The 27,443-nt window shown below is 37.3% G+C and overlaps 1 protein-coding gene across 4 annotated transcripts in view; it reads right to left on the bottom strand.

The window, feature by feature from the left end:
- The window catches only part of SLC25A12 (solute carrier family 25 member 12), a 183,816-nt gene that overhangs the window by 7,988 nt on the left and 148,385 nt on the right, over window positions 1–27,443 (bottom strand). For all 4 annotated transcript variants that reach the window (XM_070803274.1, XM_019970934.2, XM_019970925.2 and 1 more), the window contains 4 exons: window positions 18,188–18,269; window positions 16,764–16,922; window positions 13,781–13,833; window positions 13,310–13,390 (listed from right to left, as the gene is read on the bottom strand). In XM_070803274.1, coding sequence (XP_070659375.1) covers window positions 13,310–13,390; window positions 13,781–13,833; window positions 16,764–16,922; window positions 18,188–18,269 — 375 coding nt within the window. The remainder of the gene's footprint in view (window positions 1–13,309; window positions 13,391–13,780; window positions 13,834–16,763; window positions 16,923–18,187; window positions 18,270–27,443) is intronic.

Below are 27,443 nucleotides of genomic sequence, written 5' to 3'. Positions count from 1 at the left end.
GGAAAGTCTCCTCTGGTTCAAATTCTAAAATGTATTATCCTGAACAAAACTCTGCAACTACATCCACACAAAAGAACATAATTTGGAAGGACAATTGCAGTATCATTTTAAGACCAAACTAGAAACACTGTTCAAGACAGAGATGGGAAATGGAGCATCTAGCTATCACAAGTACAAGAGAGGGCAAACCAAAGCCACACTCCACACTCATCCATGGTGAGCGACCATAGGGATATTTAAATTTAGATAATGAAAGTGTATCTGCACTGGAAATCTGTTGGGGCGGTGGGGAGAGAATGTTTAACAAAACTGCTACCAACTCTTTTTTTGGTTTCCATAAGAAAAAAAAAAAAGTGTGTATGTGTACACATATGGATACATAAAAATAAATAAAAATTTAAAAACATAAATATATATACATTTCCATTCCTGAAGTGAAAAAAATCTCATTAGCACATTGTCATCTTAAGTGTAGCTGTTTAATTATATAATCAGAACCACACTCATATAATCATAATTACATCACATAATCCTAACTTCTCTGTAATAACACGTCATATGTGAAACAGGAAACAGGTGCCTCACGGGGCACTGGAATTCCACAGGTACAGAAGGACTGCAAACAACACCCATAAAACCCACAAGCCACATGCAACGCCACTTCAATACTCTACCTTCACCCATATCCCTGTTCATTTGTCTGAAACCCACAGCCCTCCAGACCCCCTTTCCAAGGGGCAGCAAAAAGTCCCAGACCATTCTCCTAACTGACCAGGGGCTATAAACCGACAACACACTCCTGTTCTCACCCGGATCCCTCATTCCTATCAATATCCACAACTGCCAACACCGACTCAAGATCCCTTTCCTCCTGGTGGGAAGCTGACTGCCCTGGAGTCCTCAGGGCCCTCATCCTCTTTTCGTCCACTGAGCACTGAGGGTGCAGCAATCTGCTGTCTCTCTCTGGATTTCCTGCAACTCCCAAATCTACACAACCCGGACCACTGGCACAAAGGTTCCTGAGTGACGCCTGATCCAATTTTATATGTTGATTTCTCCCTGCTTCTGCCTCTTAATCTGTTGCACTGCAGGCAAGAGAAAGTATTTCAATGTTTCAATCTAAGGAGACAATACTTTGAAAAGGATTGCTGGGTGAAAAATTATGTTAAAATGATAATCCAAGTAATTGCTCCTGTAGCTAGTATTAAGGGCCAAACCAATTATAAAAGTTTACTACTTCCTTGAAACCTCTTGTTTAAATAATGGTTGCAAAGACTATCTCTGGGAAAATGCGCTTTATGTTCTAAACTAAAGCAGATTAAAAAAAAAAAAGCATAAAATGTTATTATAATCCCCCAAATTCACCACTACCAGATGATGTCAACCCCTGGGTTCTACTCATTAAATGTGGACATTATGTTTAAATAAATACAAAGTTCTTTCATGTTTTTAATCACTAGTAAATTATCACATCCTGCAGAGTAGGAATACTCCAAATAGCACTGTGCCCCCAACCACACAGACACAGCTTCCTCCTCTTCTGTCTCTCACAGACCCTTCTGGAAATAACTGTCAGTTTAGTGAAGTTTGTAGTTAACAACTCTCCAAATTTCTTCCTACATGTACATGTAATAGGCTTTCAATTAAAACAGTACAACTAAAAGAAGGAAAACACAAACACGTTAACCATTACACCCTTTAAGATCTGTTACCCAGCACTCGCACTGCATATACAAAAAGGGCATACAGTCAAAGCTAGGCTTCTTCCAGTAGTCCTGTACAGATGTGAGAGGCGGACCATAAAAGAGGCTTTTCTTTCAGCTTTCTTTCATCAGTTAGAAAGAATTGATAATTTCGAAGTGTGGTGCTGGAGAAGATTTGAGAGTTCTTTGGACAGCAAGGAGATCAAACCAGTCAATCCTAAAGGAAACCAACCCTGAATATTCATTGGAAGGACTGATGCTGAAGCTGAAGCTCTAATTCTTTGGCCACCTGATGCGAAGACATGACTCACCGGAAAAGACCCTGATGCTGGAAAAAACTGAAGGCAGGAGGAGAAGGGGGCGACAGAGGATGAGCTGGTCGGATGGCATCACCGACTCAAAGAACATGAGTTTGAACAAACTCAGGGAGATAGTGAAGGACGGGGAAGCCTGGCATACTGCACTCCGTGGCGTCGCAAAGTTAGACACGACTGAGCAACTGAACAACAATACCAACATATACTAAGTCCCATCAACACACTGGACACAATCACAAAACTAAACATATATATACTTATGTTCATATATATGTAAGATACACAAAACATAACAAGTGAATGTGTAAACAATGAAATGACACTACAGGCAAGGCACACACCTGTGTGTGTGTTTCACACCTGTGTATGTACTCCACTATGGCTGAAGGAGAAAACTTCTACCAACTTCATGATCTATATATTCTTTAAAAATAATCATTTTTAAGAACTTTATAACAGACCTAGGAATATATAGACAATATCCAGATGAAACGGAACGAGACCCTGTGGGATCCTTTCTGTCTCCCATTTCTAGTTTGTAGGAAATAGGTCTCCTTCAGCCTCCCTGACCTTCCCTGAGTTCCAAAGGACAGATTCAAAGAGTTGCTTTTCAGGAAAGGGAGGGAGCAGAAGCCCAGAGACACAAGTAACATCAATGCAGCCAGGAGGCAGGGTTCTGGTTCCTCCCCAAGAAATATACATAACAAAGTACCTTTGACTTCTATAGGAACGGAGGCCCCCACGCAGGTGGACTTCAGGCTTAGTACAAGACTGCAGGAGCCCTGCCCTGTTCCCTCACCACTGACTCTGTACACGGTGGAAGACAATGAAGACTGATCCCCCTCCCCAAATGATTCTCCCTTTAAAAACATTCACAGTTGAGCAGAATCTTTGAAGTTGGTTTTTGGACACGAGTCTGCCTTCTGCCCAGATTGCTGGCCTCCTGAATTAAGCAACCTTTCCTTTTCTAACCAACACTCACTTCTTAAGTACTGGCTTTCACGCTGCAAGCAGCCAAGCCTGAGTTCAATAACATAGAAACACTGAATAATAAAGATTGCTATCTAATTTGTCTAAAACTTTGGATACGTTATAACACTTAAAGGAAAACACACAAGGCAAATATACACTGTCCTTTTTTAAGCTCTGAGGTTAACCACTCTCATACATATTAAACTGGGAACAGGGAGAAGGGGGAATAAAATCTGCAACTAATTCAATTACTCTGATAACAAATCTAGTGACAAAGAACAAGATTATGATGTTATCACATCCTTAACTGTTTGCCCTCTGAGAAACAAACACATGAGGAAAACATCATTTCTCCTCTATTTTAAGACTCTACTGATTCTGATATCATGAATTTAATAACATATTCACAGGGGAAAAAACACTACTTACAGTAAGTATCATCACTGAATATACAGAATTTCAGATGTGTTAAAGTGTGAAATAAAAATATAGTAACTTTTCAATTAAAAAAGTATCTGTATTTTTACAAGTAGGCTGACATTTGCTATTTTTAAAAGCAACAAAATTAAACAAAAAAATTAAAATGACCAATAAGTAAATATTTAAGCACAAATAATTCTATGCTCTTATTCAGTCTATAATATTAGGTAATAAAATCATGCTAAGTGACATAAACAGAACATAAAACACTAGGCACCCATTTATCATAAATATGTCAAAATTTAGTTAAGTTTATCAAAAGCAGAATAGCTTAGAGATGAAAACATTGGTTGCATCCCCGGGAGGAGAAGTAAATAGCTAGGAGAAAGAATCTGCAAAGCATATGCCATTATATCTTTTAAATTCTGAATCAAATGAGTGTACTAACTACTCAAAAACAAAAAACAACCCCCACCCCCGCCACCAGAAATAAGAAACAGAACTGGTCTTAGAAACAATGGCTCTTTTTACAGACCAGGTCCTCTCTCATACATGCTTCCCCACAGTAAACTTGGGAATTCATATACTTTAAATGCATTTGAAAAAACTAGTTAGCCCTAGTTATCTGTGGATCCAAAATTTTTAATAGGCTTATCTACCTATGCATATACGGACATCAAAAAAAATCAAACTAAGTAAAGCTAGTGATCTGAAATAATAGACATTGAGATAAATAAAACTTCAGGTTAAAACATGATGATACATAGCTACGTAGGCTTAAATGAACACTGTGTAATTTGATGTCTTCCTACCTTCCTACCTTGTACTTGTGTTAACTAGCATAGCATTTCATACAGTAATACCTTTGGTGAACTTTTTCACTCATCAAATCACCAAAATTAATTTCTAACCTCTAACTGCTAAACTTCCCTTTCAAACTTATTATTGTTTTAAAGAAATGCAAGCATTAATGCTAAAACTGACTTAGATGCTTCCATTTTTCAGTATTAAGTTGTCATTTCTTTGTTCAGAACTGAATTACAAATGACACAACAAGACAGAACAAATCTCATTTTGAATGAGGCTTACCCACATCCAACAGAAAAGAGAGAATGGAAAAGCCGCCGTATCATCTTGTGTTGCAGAATTTTTTAATGGGAAAATAAACCAACTAAAGCTGACAACTTTAGTTATTAAAGCTTTAGTGACTTCCCTGGTGACAGTAAAGAATCTGTCTGTAATGCAGGAGACCCAGGTTCGATCCCTGGGTAAGGAAGATCCCCTGGAGAAAGGAATGGCAAGCCACTTCAGTATTCTGGCCTGGAGAATTCCATGGACAGAGGAGCCTGGCAGGCTACAGTCCACGGGGTCGCAAAGAGTTGGACATGACTGAGCGAATAACAGACAAAGCTGACAGCAAAGTTAGGAGAAAAGGATGTAATGCTGAGATGTCACCACTCACCTTTGATGTTCCTGAGACCAAGGGGCTGCACACAGGACTGGGCCTGTTAGACCTGCCTGCATAATCCTACCCAGGGGCAAAGACCACAAAGACACTGGGGATCCAGCCACTGGCTGCATGACCCCCACCCCCACCCCTCCACCCCCGTGCACCAAGTCCCCTGTTTACTTCCCTCTTTGATCTGTTGTCTCTTATAGTTTGAAACTATTTCCCTCCAACTGCCAAATGTCCAATCCAAACAATTCATTTTATAAAGTCTTCCCTTACAGAGACAAATGAAAATCTAACTTCAATTTAAGGCCATATCAGCTCCTTGAACAGATGTACAAAATATATGCATTTAAAACTGCCAGAAAAACAAGTAAGAGTCATAGAATTAGTTGTCACTTTGACTCAAGCAGGATGAAGAGAGACAGTGGCTCTGGCTCACAATGCCATCAACAAAGCATTCTTATTTTATAAAGCAACGGGAAACACTATGGTTCGCTCTAAAATAGTCCAAGACAGTCATAGTTTAAAAGGAGTGATGATAAATGCCAGGGTGTTCAGAGATAAAAACAGATTAAATTACACATACTGACATAATATATGTGGACTTTTAATATGTGTGCATATGTATGTGTGTTCATGTAAGGATGCAAGCATAAAGTTGAGACCACACTGGTTCCTGGGGATGGGAGCTGAAGGGACCATTTCCAAACAGCTCTTTATAGAGATCTGCAAGCTCAGCTTGTTGAGAAAGACATGGCTTGGGGAGCTAGTGAGCTACCACTTCGGGCTCCCAGGATTAGTAAATGCTCCAACAAGTGGGCCTCTTGCTACACCTATATGGGCATGGATATGGTGGTGTGTGAGCCCAAGCGCACACATAGGCCAAAGGGAGAAAAAAGAACACAAAGATTCCGGGTTTGGAAAGCTGTCAACCTATATGGTTGTTAGCTCTGTAACCGTAGATAGGTCATAACCTTTTCATTCCTTGGCTTCCTAATATGACAATAGAGATTCCATCAGCTACCTTATCTACCTCACATAGCTCCTGTGCAGTAACCAAGGTGACAGCACCACACCGACTGAGAGCAAGACACAAGGGAAGGGATGTGTTCTCCAGGACGTGTGCTCATACAGGGCTATGAAAACACCTGCAGCATACTGGGGCCATCAGTCCTTTGTTGAGCAATATATACATTCTGAATTTTATGACTTTTATCCTTTTAGAAGCAGGTAAATGTGATCATTTACCTGGAAGAGGTAAATGTGATCGTTTACCTGGAAGAGGTAAATGTGATCAGTTAGTTAAGTGCTCTGTGCTGTGCTTAGTGGCTCAGTCGTGTCTGACTCTTTGCGACTCCATTGACTGCAGCCTCCCAGGCTCCTCTGTCCATGGGGATTCTCCAGGCAAGAATATATACCTGTGGCGGATTCATTTTGATATTTGGCAAAACTAATACAATTATGTAAAGTTTAAAAATAAAATAAAATTTAAAAAAAAAAAGAATACTGAAGTGGGTTACCATGCCCTCCTCCAGGAGATCTTCCCAAACCTGGGATTGAACCCAGGTCTCTCGCATTGCAGGCAGATTCTTTACTGTCTGAGCCACCAGGGAAGCCCAAGAGTACTGGAGGGGGTAGCCTATCCCTTCTCCAGGGGATCTTCCTGATCCAGGAATCGATCCAGGGTCTCCTGCACTGCAGGCAGATTCTTTATCAGCTGAGCTACCAGGGCAGCTCCTAAGTGCTCTGGCTAGAGTTTAACAACATAAAAACAGATACTTAACCAGAGAGATCATTAGAAAATACATATAGGTCAGTCCCTTTAGACTTTTCAAGGGACTTCTCTGTTGACTCAGAGAGACATTAAATTTTTTCCCACTTAGGTTTACGGACATGTCTAAGAAATTCACATAATCCTTTTCTTTCATAAAACCATTACCATTAAATAAGTCACACACTGGGAAGAATATTCATAACACATATATCTGACAACAGACTGTATCCATGATGTATACAGAACTCCTACAAATCAACAGTAACAATGAGTAACCTAATAAAACCAGAAGACTGGAACAGACAATTCACCAAAAAAGATAAACAGCCAATAAACACACGAAAGCATGCTCAATATCTCTAGGCATAAGAGAAATGCAAATTAAAACCACAACAAGATATCATTTCAGACCAACCAGAACAACTAAAACAGACTAAAAATATCAAACATTTTGAGAATGGGGAATAACTGGAATATTTGTACACTGCTGATGAGACTGTAAAATGATACATCCACGTCAAAGAGCCAACTGGCAGTTTCTTTTATAATAAACTGAATATACATCTACCCTAGTCTACTCTTAGGTACTAAATAATGTTTATAACAATCTTATTTATAATAGATAAAAACTGAAAACAACCCAAAATGTCCTTCAATAGAAGAATGGAGAGCAAATTGTAGTTAATTCATACCATGGAATAATCTTTAGTAAAATTAAAACAAACAAAAAAACCGATATTGATACCCACACAAGGATGACTCTTGAAAACACTTTATTAAGCAAAAGAGGTTAACCATAAAAGAAAGCATTTTGTATGAGTCTGTTGATATGAAATCCAAGAAGAAACAAAACTGTTGACAGAAATCAGAACAGTGGCTCCTTGGGGGAGGGGAAGCATGACTGACTGGAAAGAGGCATGAATTAATTTCCTGGGGTGAAATGTTCTTCATCTCACTCTTGAGTGCTGATTTCATGGGTGTATACAATTGTTAAAACTCATTAAGCTGACATATAAGATGTTTTTATACATTGTTATATCTAAATAACATATATATTCAGATATATGTTAAATTATTGTAATATACATCCATATAGTATTTTTTAAAAAAGAAAAGCCACTACAAAGTTGAATGGACTCATCTAGATTTATTTTGAAAAATGGACAAGGCCTTGATTTGATTTCCTAAGATAGTATCACAGAACAAAAGGAGATGATCTTAAAATCAAAATACTTGGGAATACATGAAAACTGCAACATATATTAGCTGTGTGACTGAGGTGAGAGGTAGACTTTTCGAGCTTCTGTTCCTCATCTACCCATCTTATAAGAGATGGTAATAGTGTAGGTGAAAGTACTTTGAAAAATTCTGAGTTGACATAGTATTATTCTCCACAACAGATATCATAATTAAACAATTATATTTATGTCTGATATGGACATGTGTGTATATACAAATATGTATATACTTATACATAAATAAAGAGAGACTTTCTTATAGAAAAATAAAAACATACATCCTGATAAGAATGGCTTACCTATGAGAACAATGAGAAAAATTATTTGAAGCCTGTTATTACATATACATTACTCATATGCACTCATAACAGATATTTACTGAGTAACTGTACACACATGTATACACTCTTATCCCATCTCCACCTAAAAAAGAGTGGAGAAATTATTAACTCTAAAATTCAAGTTATAGAAACAACAACAAAAAACAAGCAATCACACCTAAATCATAAATTCTGAACTAGTAAGTGTTTCTTGAGAAGACTTTAATATAGATATAAAGTAAGTTTGGCTAATGTTCATGATGAAGATTTAAATTATGAAAATGCACACTCTGTTTATAATTTTTTTCCCAAAGGTCATATCTATTTCCAAAGTGAGACGCTCCACTGTGATTTTCTGCTGCCCTTAAAAGCAGTGAGAGCTGCTTGCATTTCCAATTAGGAAGTCAGAGTTAACAAAACTGGACCTGGTTTAAAAAATATTGTGCATGCATGTGTGCATGTGTCCATTACATGCACACGATCATGTAATTAAAAACATTAAGAGGAAATATAACAAGATGTTGACGATAAAAAAGGAAACCTTCATTTGGTAATATCTCTGCTCAAAGCAAAATACTGCAAAATAAGGTTAAAAATTTCTGTGAAAGATCAAAGAGCTAAATGTAAAATCTAAAACTATAAAACCCCTAGGAGAAAACAGAGGTATAAATCTCTATGATCTTGGATTAGGCAATGACTTCTTTAGCTATGACATGAAAAGCACAAACAACAACAAAAAATAAAGGTAAGTTGAACTTCATTAAAATCAAAGTTCAATTCTGCAAAAGGACAGTCAAGAAAGTGAAAAATATCTGGAAATCATATATCTGATAAGGTACACTAAATATATAAAGAACTCCTATAATTCAATAATAAGACAAACAACCCAACTAAAAATGGCCAAATATTCTGAATAGATTGCTCTCCAAAGGCATATAAATGCCAGTACATTCATGAAAAAATGCTCAACAGTGTCAGTCATTAGGTCACAGTAAGATACCACCACATACCCACTAGGATGTCTATAAAGGACAGATAGTAAGTATTGGCCAAAATGTGGAAAAATAAGAACCCTCATACATTGCTGGGAGGACTGCAAAATGGTGCAGATACTTTGCAAAATGGTCTCACAGGTCCTCAAAATACTAATTAGAGTTACCATATGACCTACCAATTCTACTCCTAAGTATATACACAAGAGAAATGAAAACATATGTCCACAAAACTCTTTACATCAATGTTCACAGCAGCACTTAATCATAAAGCTAAAAGGTGGAAAAAACCCAAATGTTTAACAACTGATGAATGAATAAACAACATATGGTATTACTTATATATTATTTATAGGTATTACTTATATATATTATATATAGGTATTACCTGTATATAATTATGCTGAAATATTACTCAGCAATAAAAAGGCTTGAAATACTGATACATACCACAACATGAATGAACCTTGAAAACACTACTCTGAGTCAAAGGAGCCAGAAAAAAAAGGCCACATGTTGTTTGATTCCATTTATAAGAGATGTCCAGAAATGGTGAATCATTAGAGACAGGGTCATAGGTTTCTTTAGGGGATAAGAATGTTCTAAATTGACTATACTGATAAGTGCACAGCTCTATGAATATTCTAAAAGCTACTGAATTGTTTACTTCATGTGTGGGGAATTACATGATATATGAATTGTATCTCAATAAAGCTGTTATTTCAAAACTTCTCCTTAAACATATCAATCATTCAACGAATGAGAGAATGAATGAAAGACTGAATGAATAGAAACATATACCAAATATGAAAGAATACAGATTCAGAGACAGAAGTGGTTTGTATCTCAATTTTTCCATTAACTAAGTGCTTGATTTCACTGAGCTTTTAATTTCTTCAACTGTATTAATAGCTGGGAATAACAAAGAGATAATGCCTATAAAGTGTTCAGTCTAGTACAAGATGCTCAAGAAATGGTAGCTATTATGATGAATTATAATCATAAGCATGTATTTTCTTTGGTGACATGTAAAAATGAAGTAAATCATGATAATAAATTCTACTTTCAAATTACCAAAGTGGAATATGATTAGACTTAAGATTATCTGGTGAGAATGGTCAGAACTACCCTTTTTCTATGAGATATAAACATATCTTAAGTCTGGTTCCTTGCACAGGAGGAAACTCTAAATCTTTCTCAGCCTTGACAGCTTGTTGAATGAGAATGAATAAATGAAAGAAAGAGAGAATGAAAGTATACCAAATATGTACTAACAGAGATTTGGAGACAAAAGTGGTTTGACTGTCAATTTTGTCATTCACTAAGTGCTATATCTTCTCTCAGGTTTTATTTTCTTCAACTCCAATTAGAAAGGATAATGAGACCATGCCTATAAAATGTTCAACCCAATAAGAAAAGTCCCTACTGCTCATTAGCGTTCTAGCTGATCAGTACTAGAGTAAAAACAAAAACCAGCATCAATGATAATAGCAATATTTGGTTGGAATAGTAGGTTTATGGATGCTCATTTTATTATAACTTTTAATCTATATAATGTGTTCTCTTTTGCATGTATCTAATATCATATACTTTAAAAAACAGATCACAAAACAAAAAACAAGAAAACACATAATGCTTAAGGACCAGATAGTTTCATTTCTTGTTTACTGCATGATCCAGGCAGTGCACATCATTTTGCCTAAAGGACAGCACAGTCATTTTCAGAGCAGTAGACTTTCCCTTGCACATGTAGGGAACCTGAGGCCTTGGTCCTAGCTGACCCTTCTGCTAAGAAAAAAACCTATACATGCGTTAGTCAATACATGCGTTAGGCTAACACATTAAGTACATCTTTAAAACTGAGTGACCACACTCCTGTTGCCTGGTGGCACTGACAGCATTTAGCCAAACACCCATAGGGCACTCCACATTCTACCACTACCCATACCCAGGATCCTAACGTTTTTATGATCAGGGTTCCCTGGTGGCTCAGACTGTAACGAACCTGCCTGCAACGGAGGAGACCCAGGTTCAATCCCTGGGCTGGGAAGATCGCCTGGAGAAGGGACTGGCTACTCACTTCAGTATTCTTGCCTGGAGAATTCCAAGGACAGAGGAGGTTGGTGGGCCACAGTCCACAAAGTTGCCAAGAGTTGGACATGACTAAGCAACACACACACAGGGACAGGGAGCTTGGCAGGCTACAGTCCATGGAGTTGCAAAGAATCAGACATGACTGAGCAACACACACACACGCACGCACGCACGCACGCACCCTACTACCTACCTACCCCTCAGGTAGCCACTCTTCCTAGTGTTTACCTGGTGATTGCTTACCAGATTTCATTCAGCAGAAAGACTACTCCTATATTCCACAATGCCTGATAGTCTATCAACAGAGACGTCTTCTTTGTTTAGGGCTTTATTCTCCAGTGAAATAAGTAGACTTTTGGGAGAAGTAGCATATTGTGCTTCACCAATCACTTACACTGTAGTGTGATCGAATTTATCAGTGGAAACTTGATAATTGTACATTTCCTTTTATCCTTGAATGAAGAGATTTAGAGGGAAGAGGGAAGCAGAAGTGTTTGTGGTGAAGAATTGCAGACAATGAAATCATTCTGCCTAGAGCCCAACCTAACTATTTTTCATGTGGTCAATTTCCAGCTAGACAATCCATCAAAGCCTCCAGAAATGAGTCATGATTAAGGAAGAAATGTAGAGTGTCAATACAACCCTCGAGGTACCCCCAGACTTCAACAGAAATTCCCAAAGTTCAAACCTAGAAACAGGGTCTTTACCTGGGAAGAACGAAGGAACCAAATACCTGATTGTAATGTAACTACTCAGGTCACAGGTCAGACATGGGGGAACAAGTCAGTTTCATGGGCAAAAACCTCTGGATATTACAAATGGAAACAAATAATTATCTATATGGAACAAGAGAACATGACTTGAGAGATTTCTGACAAATGTATAACATGTGTTGTGGCAAAACTGAGTTAGGAAATTTCTTAACCAAATTAAAACTAAAACCACAGAGAAAAATAATATGATTTGCAATGGGTCTTTAATTTGAAGAGAAACAACTGTAGCATCTAATTGGAGTAAAGACGAAGAGAAACTATAGTAAGAGCTAGCAAAGGTCTTAGTCTATGCCTATTATTTGTCCTTCATGAAAAAAAGAGAGATACCCAGAGACATGAGTCTTCTTTCTGAGAATGCACTTGGGCATACGTGACAGGGTAGAAGCAAACACACATAAGCACACAGGGAGTGCACCAAGCTACCTCCTCTGTAAGAGCCGTGGTTGCAGAAAGGTAAGGACCTAAGAATGCGCCAGGCCGACAAACAGCATGAAGGAGAATCCAGAGCGACCTCTCTCTCTGACCCTCAGGGCATCTTCTCTGAATTAAAAGCCGCAAAGGTCACTGACCTCATCACCTCAGTTCCACAAACAACTGAAGAGGATTGAGCCAAGACTGTCAGCCAAGTCAAATGGAAGTCGTTAAAGGTTTCAGGGACAAAATGGATTAAACAAATTAGGTACTACTAAATGTGAAAGGGACACCACAAATTAGCTGAGCTGCAAACTTAGATTTGAGAATTGGACAAAATCCAATATCATGCTCACACTTTAAAGATAAAGTCTCTGTGTTCAGAACTGTCAACAGCTTCAACATATTTACGGTTGCTTGCTCTGGTCCCTAAAAGAAGGGACGTTGTACTGATACTACAATGATTTACTCAATCCTACACCTAAAATAAAAGGGTCCAATTAATCAGTCATCTCACACATACTCCAGTCAATAAAAATAAAAATAAATGGTAACTCTATCCACTGTTTTCTGTGGTATTTAAAAAGAAACAGAATTAGAACTTCAAAAAGTGTAAAAGGTAATGTTTCAGGAGCTTCTAACAGACTGAGCTAACAAAAATACCCTTTTCTGCCTCAAAACCAGTTAGATTAGGCAATAAAATATTTAAAACAATCATACAATCCGAGAAAACTGCTTAGAATTCCTTGAGCTCGAAGAGATGTCACTCAGGTATTATATCTGGTGTGCAAAAAGGCTAAAGGAACATACTTGTTGTGAGAAATCACACTATTAATACTTACACAACCTCCAGCGAGGATTTCTGCTAAAAGTGGAATGGAGCCATCTCTCCTGGTAAATTTGTCCCGGACAAAATCATTAACCTAATTAGAAAGACAACATTAATTAACCAGAACTCCCAATCACTGCCTTTAGTGGTACATTATTAGTTTTCCAAGTCAGCAAAATACTTGTCTCATATAAAATTTAAAATTAGCAGATGTCTACATATAAATTCAAAATTTTACAAATGCCTCAACAGTGTGCTAGTCTTAGCAGCATCGGTTTTGGTTTGTTTGGTTTTTTAAATTTTTTGCCATGCCGCACAGCATGAGGGATCTTAGTTCCCCAACCAGGGAATGAGCCTGTGGGCCCTGCAATGAAAGTGTGGGGCTTAACCACTGGACCACCAGGGAAGTCCCAGCAGCAGTTTTAATTTTTGGCTTAGTGATAATCTAAACAAATGACATAAATTCAATGAGTTAGTCACTTACAGTCAGTTTAATGGCCTTCTCTGGAGCAACCCCTATAAGTTGTGGTATCAGACCTAGGTAAACAGAGAGAATCGTTAGCAACATAGGTGTACTAGACATGAACATACAAGCCCAATAAGGCATTTTCCCCCACATTATTTCCCCATCAAACATCTTAGGATTTTCATGAAAATGGGAAAAAATGGATTAGCCTAAAAACTATGCATATGTATATAATAATTATTTATGTCAAATACAATGTCATACTGTCTGTTGCTATAAATCCTTTTCTTAAACATGCTTCCTTTAAAGCCTAGTGATCTAACACCTCTCAAAAAGTATGAGGAAGCAATGGAGCCCATGGATCTTCTCTACTTTCAGAACACTACCAACAACAATAGAACCACATTCCCCCTCTTTACAACCAACAACATACTAACGTACATAGACATTTTAGAGAAGCCAATGATGTATGCCTGGAAAAGCTCTGGAAAGCATCCTGTTAAGCAGACCAGGTTCTGCCACAAATGATGCTACCTGTGTAATAGCACGCAGTGGCTTGGCTGTTACAGAAAATCAACTTCCATAATTTTCTCTTTAGAGAAATGCAGAATTTAGTGCTCATTTAAAAGAAAGCCAAAACTATAAAGAAAAATGCAGCTTAAAGTATCAATTAATGGGTATGCTCTACAAGCAAAACACAGCCCACTGTTAGCCTATGTACTAATATATGTCAAACATAAGTCATTTCAAAAGAATTCTCCTAAAATAAAGGAAACCATTATTCTTAGAAAGTTAAAATTTCCAGGCTGGCTGCAAAAGAAAAAAATATATAAACAATTCAACATCTGTAGCTATTCACAAGGCTCAACTTTCTAAAGCACACAGATTATCCAAATCGTTAAAATACATTTTTGCATACAGTTTTTAAAGATGCTAACAATAAACATATTATAGCCTTTAAATTACCCAGGCAAGGGAAAATTATGTATGTGTTTGCATGCTCACTGTTGATCTTAAGCCTACTTTGAGGATATTGCTGAGTGATTTTCTACGAGTTGAGAGCCAGCAAGTAATCGTATATACAGGCTACTGTCAGTCAAACTGAATTATCAATGACAAACACAAATCGGCACACACCTTTAATGGGTAGCAGCTGATTTAAAAGAATAAATCAGCAGATGGCAGTCTTAACTTTCTCTTATGATTATCAGGCCTTATTACTTTTAATCTGATCCCCATACAACCATGTCAGCATGAGTATTTGTTTTACAACTTGCCTCAGTAAGGCTCATGGAATTTTAATACAGTACTGATAGTTTATGTCATTTTATCATTGCTGCCTATAAAGAAATTTAGGCTAATCTGTCAACAGTTTTGTCAATCATCTGACAAAATAATGGACCAGCTCTAAACAATATATGACAATCTCAACACAGTGTTCATACACAGGACTCCTACAGTCTTCCCCCCAATATAAGAGTTTCTCATTTAAAGGACTGATTTTATCAGCTCACATCTTAAATGAAGCGAATAATTTCTTCACCCCCTACCCTCAACTTGCTATACTGGACCCAAATAATATGACATCACTCTCAAATAAAATCTTGTGTAAGCATCCATCTATTGAGAAGGTAAGCTGTGCAGTGTGTATGTGTAGGTTCCTTCTCTTTTAAAGTATACCCAACAGGGAGAAAGAGTCTTATTCAACTGGAGATGTCAAAGGAAAAAACCACTTAGCACCACTTAACCCTCAGGTTTCACATAAACAGAATTCAGATATGCAGTGATTAATAAAGTCTCAAACAAGACGGACATGCACAGATCTGCATTCTAGATAATGTATACCTCTGCGCACATTGTATGGCTAGAATTTAAGACAGGCTAGAGTTCTGAATATCTTAAGAAAATTCATCACATTCCTTCTCAAGGGCAGGGTATTTGAGCCTAATTTGATTCCAGAACCACTCTCTTCTCTTGTTCTAAATAAAATGCCAAAAACAAACATCCCTGTGACCCGCTCCTTCAAGTATATCAGAACTACATTTCCACTTGAGTATCTGCACATATCCTGTCCACGAGCATAAAGCTTTGTTCAGGCTCAGAATGAGCTCAGGGTTAACGAGACTGTGTGTGCAAACAAATAAGTACAGTAAATTACATAAATGCCCTGGACCTGAGCATGTAGAGAGTTTTTCAAAGAATTCCAAGTGGCGCCCAAAGGGATTAAAAAATTAATCTCCCTCCCAAAGGAAACTCTAAATTCTAATGTGAAAACACGTACATGAAAGTCTCCCTCTCCCAAGAGAACAAGTTCCTACAAAGCCGACGGTGGTGGGGAGAATCCTGCATGGGCTGCTGCCTCTGACGCCGACAGCACTGTGCTCAGCTTATAGCTGGTGATCACATTCCCTGCAAAAGACAGTCTGCTTCCACTCAGCACCTCTAAGCTAAGAGGAGGAATGGAGCAAGAATGAGACTTGGAGCAAAAAGCCTTCCTTTGCTGTTTTTTTTTTAAACTTCAGATGACTCACTGGCAAAGACTTATGAATGGTCTCCTTGGAAGAGACAACAAAATTCGCTACTTCAGCTGAAACAAGTGCATAGAGAGTAAACTCACCTTCAAGGGGCAGCTTGGCTTCTCTTTCACAGAGAAGAGGTGTTATTTCTCCTTTATAATTCACCGAGAAAAGCAGCTCTCTATTTCTTACCTGTCATCCTTGTATGTGCTTCAGCTGGTAAGAGCACAGTGACTACAAACCCATGTTGGGACAAATGCAGGCTTTGGATGGCAGAAATAAGAAATAAAGACCTTGTTTGCAGACTAATACAGCTAGTTACCAGCAAGAATGTAAAAAGGGGAAATGAACAAGGAGACAATAAAAAGAAAAACAGCCCCGGTCTGACTGAACAGGCTATGCACTGATTTTCATAATGAGTGAGGCCAAGTCTGCTGTGGTGAGACAAACTCACTCACTTCAGCAGCTGAGATTCACTTACTCACCCCGGTAGAGTCCAAAGAAGCCCTCATAACGCAAGACTTTCTTAAAACAGTCAAAGCTGTTTTTGTACATCAGCTCTCCCACAACAGAGCCGGTGCCACGCTGGTTTTGCATGCGGGTCTTCACCAGATCTATAGGATATACTGCGGTGGCCCCCACAGCTACAAATAAAACAAACAATTTTTAGGCTTAAAAGAGAGCACAATTAAATGGAGAATCTGTAAGGACAACAAATCTCATCTCAGAGGACTAGGAAATAGAACACAGTATCTATTCTCACAAAAGAGACTTTCTATAGTTTTTCTTTCTTTCATACACAGCTGAAGGATCAGAGGCTAGCAACTACTGGGACCCATAAATATAGCTGCTACAGAGAACAACGGTAGCGGATTTTCAAGTTGTCACCAACATTAGTCAACACTCAATTTTCTTTAACATTAAACTATTATATATAACATATTTCTTTATATGTTCCAATAAGTGTCCATATATTATACCAGTTACCCCTTAAAATAACTACATATGTACACAGAAGTGGCTATAAATTTACAATTTAGTTTACTACAGCACTTTGGTAAATTGACCTTAGTTACAGCTATTAAGAACCCAGTTTTTGTTTTTTTTTTAAAGGCCATGCTTCAGACTATCTCAGGCACTAAAAAATTCATAACATGAATTAGAGTATTAAATTTCTCAACTGTTGAAAACAAAAACATGCTTTGCAACTTCTAAAACTGAGACTGAAAAGAAAAAATAATAGTTTCATTAGTTCAGGCTTGTTTTGAAAAATCCTAAGTATTTTAATCACATCTACTAGGTTCTTCTCAACAAAGCAACTTCAGGTTTTACACATATTCTATGGAGAGAATTAAGCCAGAAAAAAAAAAAAGGCCTGTTAAATTTTGCCCAAGAGCAGAGAAGGGAGGTTCATTTTAGCAAATCACTAACAAGTCTAGATATTCTTCAACCAACAAAAGATGAAAGGGGGAAGAAAAAGCAAGACGCCAAACACAAGCAGAAAAGCAAAAGTCAATCACTTTAAGAGGTTCTTTTATTTCTTAAGCGTCTGGGATTTGTACCCCAAATCTTGATTTCCCACCTTCCCTCACTCCTAACACCAAAAAACAGTCTTAGTCTCCACGTCTTCATACTGGCTTTACCCATGATAACCAGCGGAATGCACACGCAGCCAAGATGTCCACGTGACTCCAGAGGCTTTCATCCTGAAGACAGACTGGAGCCACAGGGGCCGTGGCTGTGCTATGACAAGTCCTCTGATCATAGGTAAAAATAAAGAACACTTCAGAAAGCCCTGAACTCGTGACCCTTGCGAACAATGAACTGCACCTTTGCTGATCTGTCCCAGTCTAGTGAGATAATATTACATGAACACAAGCTTGAAACGGCACACAGACATGTCACTCACCTCCAGCAACTGAGCCCAGAGTGAATCTGTAAGCAGACTCGGCAATCTGGAGCCAGATAGGCCTGCCTAAACCATGAGATTGCTGTGGGGGAGAAGAAAATATTAAAAAAAAAAAAAATGGAAAAGCATACAGCAAATGAAAAAAGCTATAATTTGGCTATGTTAATTTAAGATTCTGAAATAGATACTTTTACTATCGACATTTAAAAACCGTATCTGGCCAAATAGATACAGTAGCTTTCCCCCCTCGTTTTCACAAGCCTATTAATGCTTCATTTATCTGCTACAATTGGGGAACACACTATCATTCTACAGAAGTGAATCTTTCAGGTAAATAAATATTTTAGGTATAAAATCTTTACACCTTCTTTGCTTTAATCAACTTAAAATTGAAAAATCTTTCTAAAATGTACAAAAACTATCTTGTTTCCTCAATCAGAGAATACCGATCATAATCTACCATCTCTGGTAGATTAGATGAAGGTCAACATTAGACAGAAGGTCAACATATTCATACGACTATCATACGACCATTCATGCAACCAGGATCTAAGGCAGCTGTTTGTGCTATCTTCCCATGCTTGACAGCTATAACTTCTTTTACCAACAGCGTCCTAGTTTGATTTTGATGCTTCCCTCCCATCTATCAAGGCTGGAGAAATCACATAACTAGAACTATCAGGATTAGACATAAGCAAGGTCAAAGACGTCTTTTTGGGCTAATGTGAAAAACTTTAATAGCCACTATATTTCAAGAGTTCAGAGCCTTTGCCCCCTTACTTCTGGCTCTGAAGCTTAACCAGTGAGGTTATCACTAGATAATTACAGTACTTCTCACCTATGCTACTGACCATCTGCTCTCCTACACCTATGTATTCCTCAATTCTGCCTATGCAAAGAGAACACCTGAAAGACTTGAAGATATCCTTGAGGCCTGGGGCTTGTAAATTTTTAAAAGGTTTCAAATCATCCTGCTGTACAGTTAGGTTCAGAGCCACTGTCCTAGCCATATTTGTAGTTCTAATACAAAATCTGTGTTGAAAATAAAGCAAATGGGGAAATTCTATTATGATTCAGAATGATATTTCATTGGTATCCCACAGCACTAACGACCTGAAATAATCTGTCTATAGTAATTGTCAGTCTTCTTTAATATTTTGATTATGAAAAATAGCAGCTACAAATGATAACAGTCTGAATGAAATACTGTTTTATCATAAGAAAACTTGAAAAATATCAACTTGAACGAGCTTTTAAAACACTAGCATAATAAAAAAGTTTAGATACTCTCACTAGAATAATTTAATGGAAAGGGACTCCATGCCTAAAATCTAAAGGAAAGAAAAAAGTAAGCTAATCTACTTTGATTTGCTTTCATTTGTACAATCTCTTCAAAGTTCAATGAAGCAAGCTAAAAATGACAAAACCAGATATTTATTAACAATTTGGGAAGTAACCTATAGAAAGGTTTTGTGTTCTTGTTTTGTAAATTTTGCACCACAGGAAGCATTTCTTTTAACAAAAGCATCTGATATCTAAATACTAATATTTACTACCTGAATGTGATCTCTGCAGGCAGAGATCTTTAAAACCTCATTATGCTTGCCACAGTGTTGTGGGTCAATAAATTCCATAGTAAGAAGGAAAATCAGTAATGTTTGATGAAAAGTCAATATGAAACCCTTGGAAAATCTGGCAATTAGTCAAATATCATCACTTCAAATAAAATCACTATTGTATAAATGTCAACTGTCCCAATATACCAAAGTTGTGTGCTTAGTCGCTCAGTTGTATCTGACTCTTTGTGACCCCATGGACTGTAGCTCACCAGGCTCCTCTGTCCATGGGGATTCTCCAGACAAGAACACTGGAGTGGGTTGCCATGCCCTCCTCCAGGGGCTCTTCCCAACCCAGGAATTGAACCCAGGTCTCCCGCATTGCAGGTCGATTCTTTATCTGAGCCACCAGGGAAACCCATACAATTAGCTGAAAGTATACATCCATTACACCTAAAACGGAATTTGATATATGGAAGAAACCATTATTTAAAAGGTGAGGGCTTCTCTGGTGCTCTAGGGGTTAAGAATCTGCCTGCTAATGCAGGGAACATGGTTCGATACCTGATGGGGAGGATCCCACAGGCCAGCTAAGTTCTTGAGCCACAACTACTGAGCCCTCACACACGCCTAGATTCTGTGCTCTGCAACTAGGGAAAGCCCAACAAAGAGTAGTTCCCTGCTCTCTACAACTAGAGAAAGCCCCAGCACAGCCAAAAATAATCAATAAATAAATCTTAAATAAAATAAAAAGATGAAAAATTGCACACAGGACATAATTATGATTTTGTGGGGGATACATCTTTTCCTATTAAGTTAGCCCAAGCAACTACATAGCCATCCATTATGCTTGATTTATATGCTGTAATAAGAGTGAGCAATTAATCATTTAATACTGATATTTTATTAGAAATTTTAAAATGGAAAGAGAACATTTTAACAAAACCTTGTGTACAGTCTAATTTTTATTCATTCAGAGAACAGTTAAAAAAAATATGCCATCCAAAAAGATAATTACTTTTTGTTCCATCTATTACTATAATAATGCTATTAATTTTATTTAGAAATTTGCTGTCCTCCAAAAGATGAAAGCACTTTACCAAGCACTCAGGATTGGTGACCAAATATAGCTCTCAAGGGGTCCAATGTTTTTCTTTCTTTCTTTTTTTTTTATGGGAATAAAATTGCTTTACAATGTTGTGGTAGTTTCCAGTGTTTTTCAATCTTCTGGAAATAAATTCCCCTGTGAGACCATCAGAAGGGTGCTTGCTCTCAGCAATTTCTACCCACAGTTGACACCACACTGTACTAATTTGTCAGTCAGTCCACTATACATACACAGGTAAGATGGCCACACTGTGGACAGGACAGGTGACTTGCCAAAGGTCTTACTGTGAAAAGGGGAGTAAGCAGAGTGATGGCCTGTGTCACCCCACTGTCTTCTCCATCACCCTTTAAGTCAACAGTCTTCAACAACTGTTTCTGACTGAACACTCCTGCCAGGTACTATATGATTTCATTTATAAGTTATATGTATGTTTCACTGTACTGATTATATGCATAAAAATCTAAATAATACATTATTAAATTACATACAATATATATTCTAAACATACAAAATAGAAATAATACAAGAATGAGAGTGAAAAAGTTGGCTTAGAGCTCAACATTCAGAAATCTAAAATCATGGCATCTGGTCCCATCATTTCATGGCAAATAGATGGTTAAGCAGTGGAATCAGTGGCTGACTTTATTTTTTTCGGCTCCAAAATCACTGCAGATGGTGATTGCAGCCATGAAATTTTTTAAAAGACACTTACTTCTTGGTAGGAAAGTTATGACCAACCTAGACAGCATACTGAAAAGCAGAGACATTACTGTGCCAACAAAGGCCCATCTAGTCAAGGCTATGGTTTTTCCAGTGGTCATGTATGGATGTGAGAGTTGGACTGTGAAGAAAGCTGAGTGTAGAAGAATCGATGCTTTTGAACTGTGGTGCTGGAGAAGACTCTTGAGAATCCCTTAGACTGCAAGGAGATCCAACCAGTCCATCCTAAAGGAGATCAGTCCTGGGTGTTCATTGGAAGGACTGATGTTGAAGCTGAAACTCCAATACTTTGGCCACCTGATACAAAGAGCTGACTCATTTGAAAAGACCCTGATGCTGGGAAAGATTGAGGGCAGGAGGAGAAGGGGATGACAGAGGATGAGATGGTTGGATGGCATCACCAACTCAATGGACATGAGTTTGGGTAGACTCCAGGAGTTGGTAATAGACAGGGAGGCTGGCGTGCTGTGGTTCATGGAGTCGCAAAGAGTCAGACATGACTGAGCGACTGAACTGAACTGAACCAAAATAATTTAAATTTTATTTTGCACTTATTAATGCAAAATCCTTCTTGGTGTCACTGTAAAGTATTATATTAACTGAAAATACTTCAGTCAGTTTTTCAAATATTGATTGAATACAATGAGGCTAACTAGTTAATTCTGATATGCTGTTTCAAGGACAATTCATTTGAAAACAAACATAATCTGTGTATCTTTGAGGCAAAAATGATGTTCAACATCAAATATTTTATTTATTTATTTTTTTTGAAGAACATCAACTATTTTAAAGAAATTAAAGTTATGGCGTTTTGGCTTAGATTTTAAAATCTTTCATAACCACTATAGCTGTTATACTATCTCTATAGCACATATGCTTTTAATCTCTAATTACACACACATGAAACTTTTCTGAAATGAGAGTTTCTCAATCACAAAACTGGGTGAAAATAAATCTCATTCTCATAGAATATGAATTATTTCCAATCATGACTCCTTTCAAAAGAATATGTTGAATTTAAAACTCACTGACTAAAACAGCTATGACCCCAAATAAGAATCAAGTATTGGGGAGGGGCAAGATAGGGGTGTGGGCCAAATTTGGTATCCTGATAAGTGGAACCTAAAATATGACAAAAAGGAACTATCTGTGAAACAGACACACAGATATAGAGAACAGAACTGTGGTTGCCAGGTGGGCGGGGGAGGGAAGAATTGGGAGTTTGGGATTAGCAGATGCAAACTATCACATATAGGACGGATAAACAAGAAGGTCTTCCTGTATAGCAGAGGGAATTATATTCAATATCTTGAACCATAACAGAAAAGACTATGAAAAACAGTGAGTGTATACGTGTATAATTGAGTCACTTTGCTGTACAGTAGAAATTAAACAGAACATTATAAATCAACTATACATAAAATTTTTTAAAAAACTAAAACTAAAGGGGGAGTATGTGATTAAGAGACAAACTACTATGTATAAAACAAAGAAGTAAAAAGGATACAGTCATTATTTTGTAATAACTTTAAATGGAGTATAATCTATAAAAATACTGAACCACTGTTACATACCTGAAATTAACATAATGTTGTAAGTCAACTATACCTCAATTAAACAAAGAATCAAGTAACCACTAATTCCCTTATTCATATAAAAGGTTTCTCCTGTGCTCAATCATATATTTTCTTTATATACTCGTCCTTTAAAGAACATTTTTAAGCCCTACAAAATCCTATGAATACTGTAGGGATTATACTGTGATTTAATCCTTAACTAAAAACATCTTTAACTCTAAATACCCAAATGCCTTTTGAAAGAAATGTCATCTCCACCCTTATTAAATAGCATTTATTTTTTTAAAAGCATACAATATACGGCTACTAAGGGTTTTTTTGTTTCTTTTTTTTAGACTTAGCTATCACTTATGGTTCACTTATATTCAGGTATGTAAATTAATGTAATTAATGCTATGGATTTCACTTCATGAATATTCATAAGTACAATGCTACTGTAGCTGTCATCTCTATTAATGACTGTATACTGAATTTTTTAGCATTTAGGCTGAAAGAAAATCTCAGCACTAAGAAGATCACCCACCGTGAACAAATGGGCCAAAGGAAAGAGGCACTCTTTTTCTTAAGGTTATGATTATGATCATGAAGGTGATATTTAACAAGATTAATTAAGTGTTTTTCAAAGCACAATAAGAGCTGAGAACCTTAAACGGTTTTTAACCTGCTCTCTAAGCTATGTGGATGATAGGAAATGAGGAAATGGTTCAAGATCTCATTTGCAGAAGAGACAGTTCTTTTACTTTGTTGTTAACCATAACTCATCCTATAAATGAGAATTAGATAAGGCAAGATCATGTCAGTTAACAAGTCAAGCACCCTACCCAAACCAAGCTACTTCACATAGTATGCCAACCCAATAAAAAGAAGTGCCTCTTCCAAATGGTACACTATTGATGAACAGAAAAAAAAAAAAGGAAAGGCTAAAGTTTTTTATACTGAGCATGGGTTGGGGCGGGAGGGGAAGACTAGACTTTATACCAACTAAAATGCATGACTGTAATGGCAAAATGTGCTGTGCGAAATCACTTCAGTCCTTTCTCTTTGCGATCCTATGGACTATATTATGCCTGCCAGGCTCCTCTGTCCATGGGATCCTCCAGGCAAGAATACCGGTGTGTGTTGCCATGCCCTCCTCCAGGGGATCTCTCCAACCCAGGGATCAAATCCACATTTCTTATGTCTCTTGCATTGACAGGAGGGTTCTTTCCCACTAGGGCAACCTGGGAAGCCCCCTAAAAGGTTAGGGGAGATAAAACAAAATTCTTTTGTCTGCAAATCACATCTACAAATTTAACACACATGAATTTGAGCTCACAAAACAAGACTATAATCCAAAGTTGTGACAGCCTATGAGATGGAAGAAAAAAAATTATATACATACATATACACACCCACATCTATATACACGTGGTGGTATAATCACCAAGTTGTGTCTGACTCTTGCAATCCCATGGACTGTAACCTGCCAGACTCCTCTCTCCATGGGATTTCCCAGTCAAGAATACTAGAATGGGTTGCCATTTCCTTCTCTCGGGGATCTTTCCCACTCAGGGATTGAACCGCTGTCTCCAACCCACCGGAGAGGGCAATGGCACCCCACTCCAGTACTCTTGCCTGGAAAATCCCATTGATGGAGAAGTCTGGTGGGCTGCAGTCCATGGGGTCGCTAAGAGTCGGACACAACTGAGCGACTTCCCTTTCACTCTTCATTTTCATGCACTGGAGAAGGAGATGGCAACCCACTCCAGTGTTCTTGCCTGGAGAATCCCAGGGACGGCAGAGCCTGGTGGGCTGCCGTCTCTGGGGTCGCACAGAGTCGGACACGACTGAAGCGACTTAGGGGCAGCAGCAGCAGCAGCAGCAGCTCCAACCCACGTCTCTTGCGTTGTAGGCAGATTTTTCACCACTGAGCCAGCAGGGAAGACCATATTTGCATATATATTTCTCCCTAATGCTAAATATATACTTCTTTCTGACTAAGAAGTGAGGTTAAATTGTGTTAAAAACTGTAATAAGTCTTTAATTCTAACACTTTAAATGAGGTAAATAGTTAATAAATAGACAAATCTAGTATAGAAAATCAATCTCCTTTTCTGAGAACAGACTTCAATTTATGGTAAAATTATCACAGTTGATAGGTGATAAATTAAAAAAAAAAAGAGGAATCAATAACTGGATTATAATGTTTCTATTTACACAGCAGCTATCCAAAGTTTTAAAGAAGGTCTATTAGAATGAAAAATACACAAACTCCTATGTCTAAGAAATGCTATACATGAAACAGAGGGAGAAATCATTCTAATAATGTTCTGACAGAACCCAAGCCATCTTATATTCCAAAAGTTTCTTGTGCGAGTGGGCTGCAGCTTAAATATAACTTCCCATAGAAACAAAACTTTTAAAAAGTATGTATATTCCCAAGCAGGTCCATCATAGATAAAATATACCCCATATAGTTGAAAAAGAAATTATGTGATATACAGTAAAGAAAAAATAAAGAAGCTGTCTACGTATTCTCATATTGGTCTTTAATCTCTAAAGCACTTCATGGTCCAAAAACGTCACATTCTCTTCTCTCTGCAACCCACCTTCTTTTATTTAACTCATTTTAATCAAATGAAAATTTCCATTTTTCTCATTGGTTATCTCTATTCCTCCACCTCCTAAACAACACTTGCCATGGTCAGATGTAATTCTGGCCAATCTGGACAGTATAAAATGGCATTTAGTTGTAGTTTTACTATGTATTTTTTTCTGTTTACTAACGATACAGAATTTTCTTTCCCCCCTTTCTTTCTTCCCTGCCTCCTTCCTTCCCCCATTTGGATATCTTCTTTCTCTTCTGTGTAGCCTGTCTTCTCATCCTTTTGGTGATATGTTTTATGAACAAAGGTTCTTAAATTTAATGAAGTTCAATTTTTTTTTAATGATAAGTATTTTATGCCCTGTTTGTAAAAATCTGTTTATCTTTTGATTATGAATATAATCTCCTATGTTATCTTCTCTAAGCTTTTATCTTTCAAGTTTAGAACACCCCAGGTGGAATAGATTTTGGGGTATGGTGTGGGCTGGGAATTTTTTTTGTATATTATATCCATCAATCAAAATTATTAAAAAAAAATACAATACAGAATTTCAGCCAGCACAAAACTTTAAAAGGTGAAACATTTCAGGCAATAAAGGAGAAGACACAAGATATAATTCTTCCTCACTTGCGATTCTTCTAAGGAAAGTAGATGAGGGTGAACGAAGGAGTTGTGTCATATCTGTATTTGAGTTCAACTTGGAGTTGGCTCAGATAGCCTTCTCATACTTAACAACTACCACCACAACAATAATGGCAGTTAACATGTACTGCATACTTAGTAGGTATAAGCACATGACCTCATGTAATTCTCACAATAATCCTGTGAGATGGATACTATGCTCTCTACTTAATAAATGATGAAACTGAGACAGGAAAGATGTTACCTAATCAGCGCCCAAGTTCTTAAACTCTCTCTCATAACTTTTATTTCTGAGCTTGGAGATCCTCCATCACGCACATGTGTTTTCGTAACTTTCACAGGCTGAGATCACACAACATGCCATTCTCCCTGTTTTTTGTCTAGGTTTCAAGAAAACTCCTATATGGAAATACTCTACATACAAAATCTAAATAATTATGTACTTCTAGTTTGATAACATAGGAAAAGAGAATCAAAAGTGTCTTCTGGAAGTAACATGGACATAGTTATGGTTAGCACTACTGTGATTTCGTGGTCTAGAGAAGTTTTAAAAACAAGTCACTAAAATTTCAGTCTATATGGCTACCTTAGAATGCTTCATAGTAATAAGTTTAAAATAATTTTACTAAGAAAAGCTTTTTCTAGATTGAAAACTGCAGGAAGTTTATTACTTTGTTTGCTGTAAGAACTTAGGGATATTTTTATATTATTCTACTGAGGTCCTAGCCTATATTCCTCATAAAGCTTTTAATGTTACAAGGAAAAACAGAGATACATTAAAATTTTTGAAAAAGAAAAAAATCCATTTGCTTCACATAATTTTTACAGGATGCAGGAACTTGAAGGATTCTTAGATCTGCAGGTACTCATTTTACTAAAGGAGAAACCGAGGACCATAGAAACTTACACCAGATAGCAAAGACAGTAAAGATCAGATTTTACAATGGCTGTAACTAGGGATATTAATTTGAATCCCTCTTAAATAATATTCATATATGTGTTTCCATGAAATTCTAAAATTATTTATGACTTGAGTTTTTTCCATGTGTTGTTTTTACAATGATTTAT

Source organism: Bos indicus, chromosome 2 (genome assembly GCF_029378745.1).
Source record: "Bos indicus isolate NIAB-ARS_2022 breed Sahiwal x Tharparkar chromosome 2, NIAB-ARS_B.indTharparkar_mat_pri_1.0, whole genome shotgun sequence".
NCBI lineage: Eukaryota > Metazoa > Chordata > Mammalia > Artiodactyla > Bovidae > Bos > Bos indicus.
The sequence above is the reverse complement of the archived record's forward strand: the minus strand, read 5'-3'. Positions and strand labels throughout refer to the sequence as shown.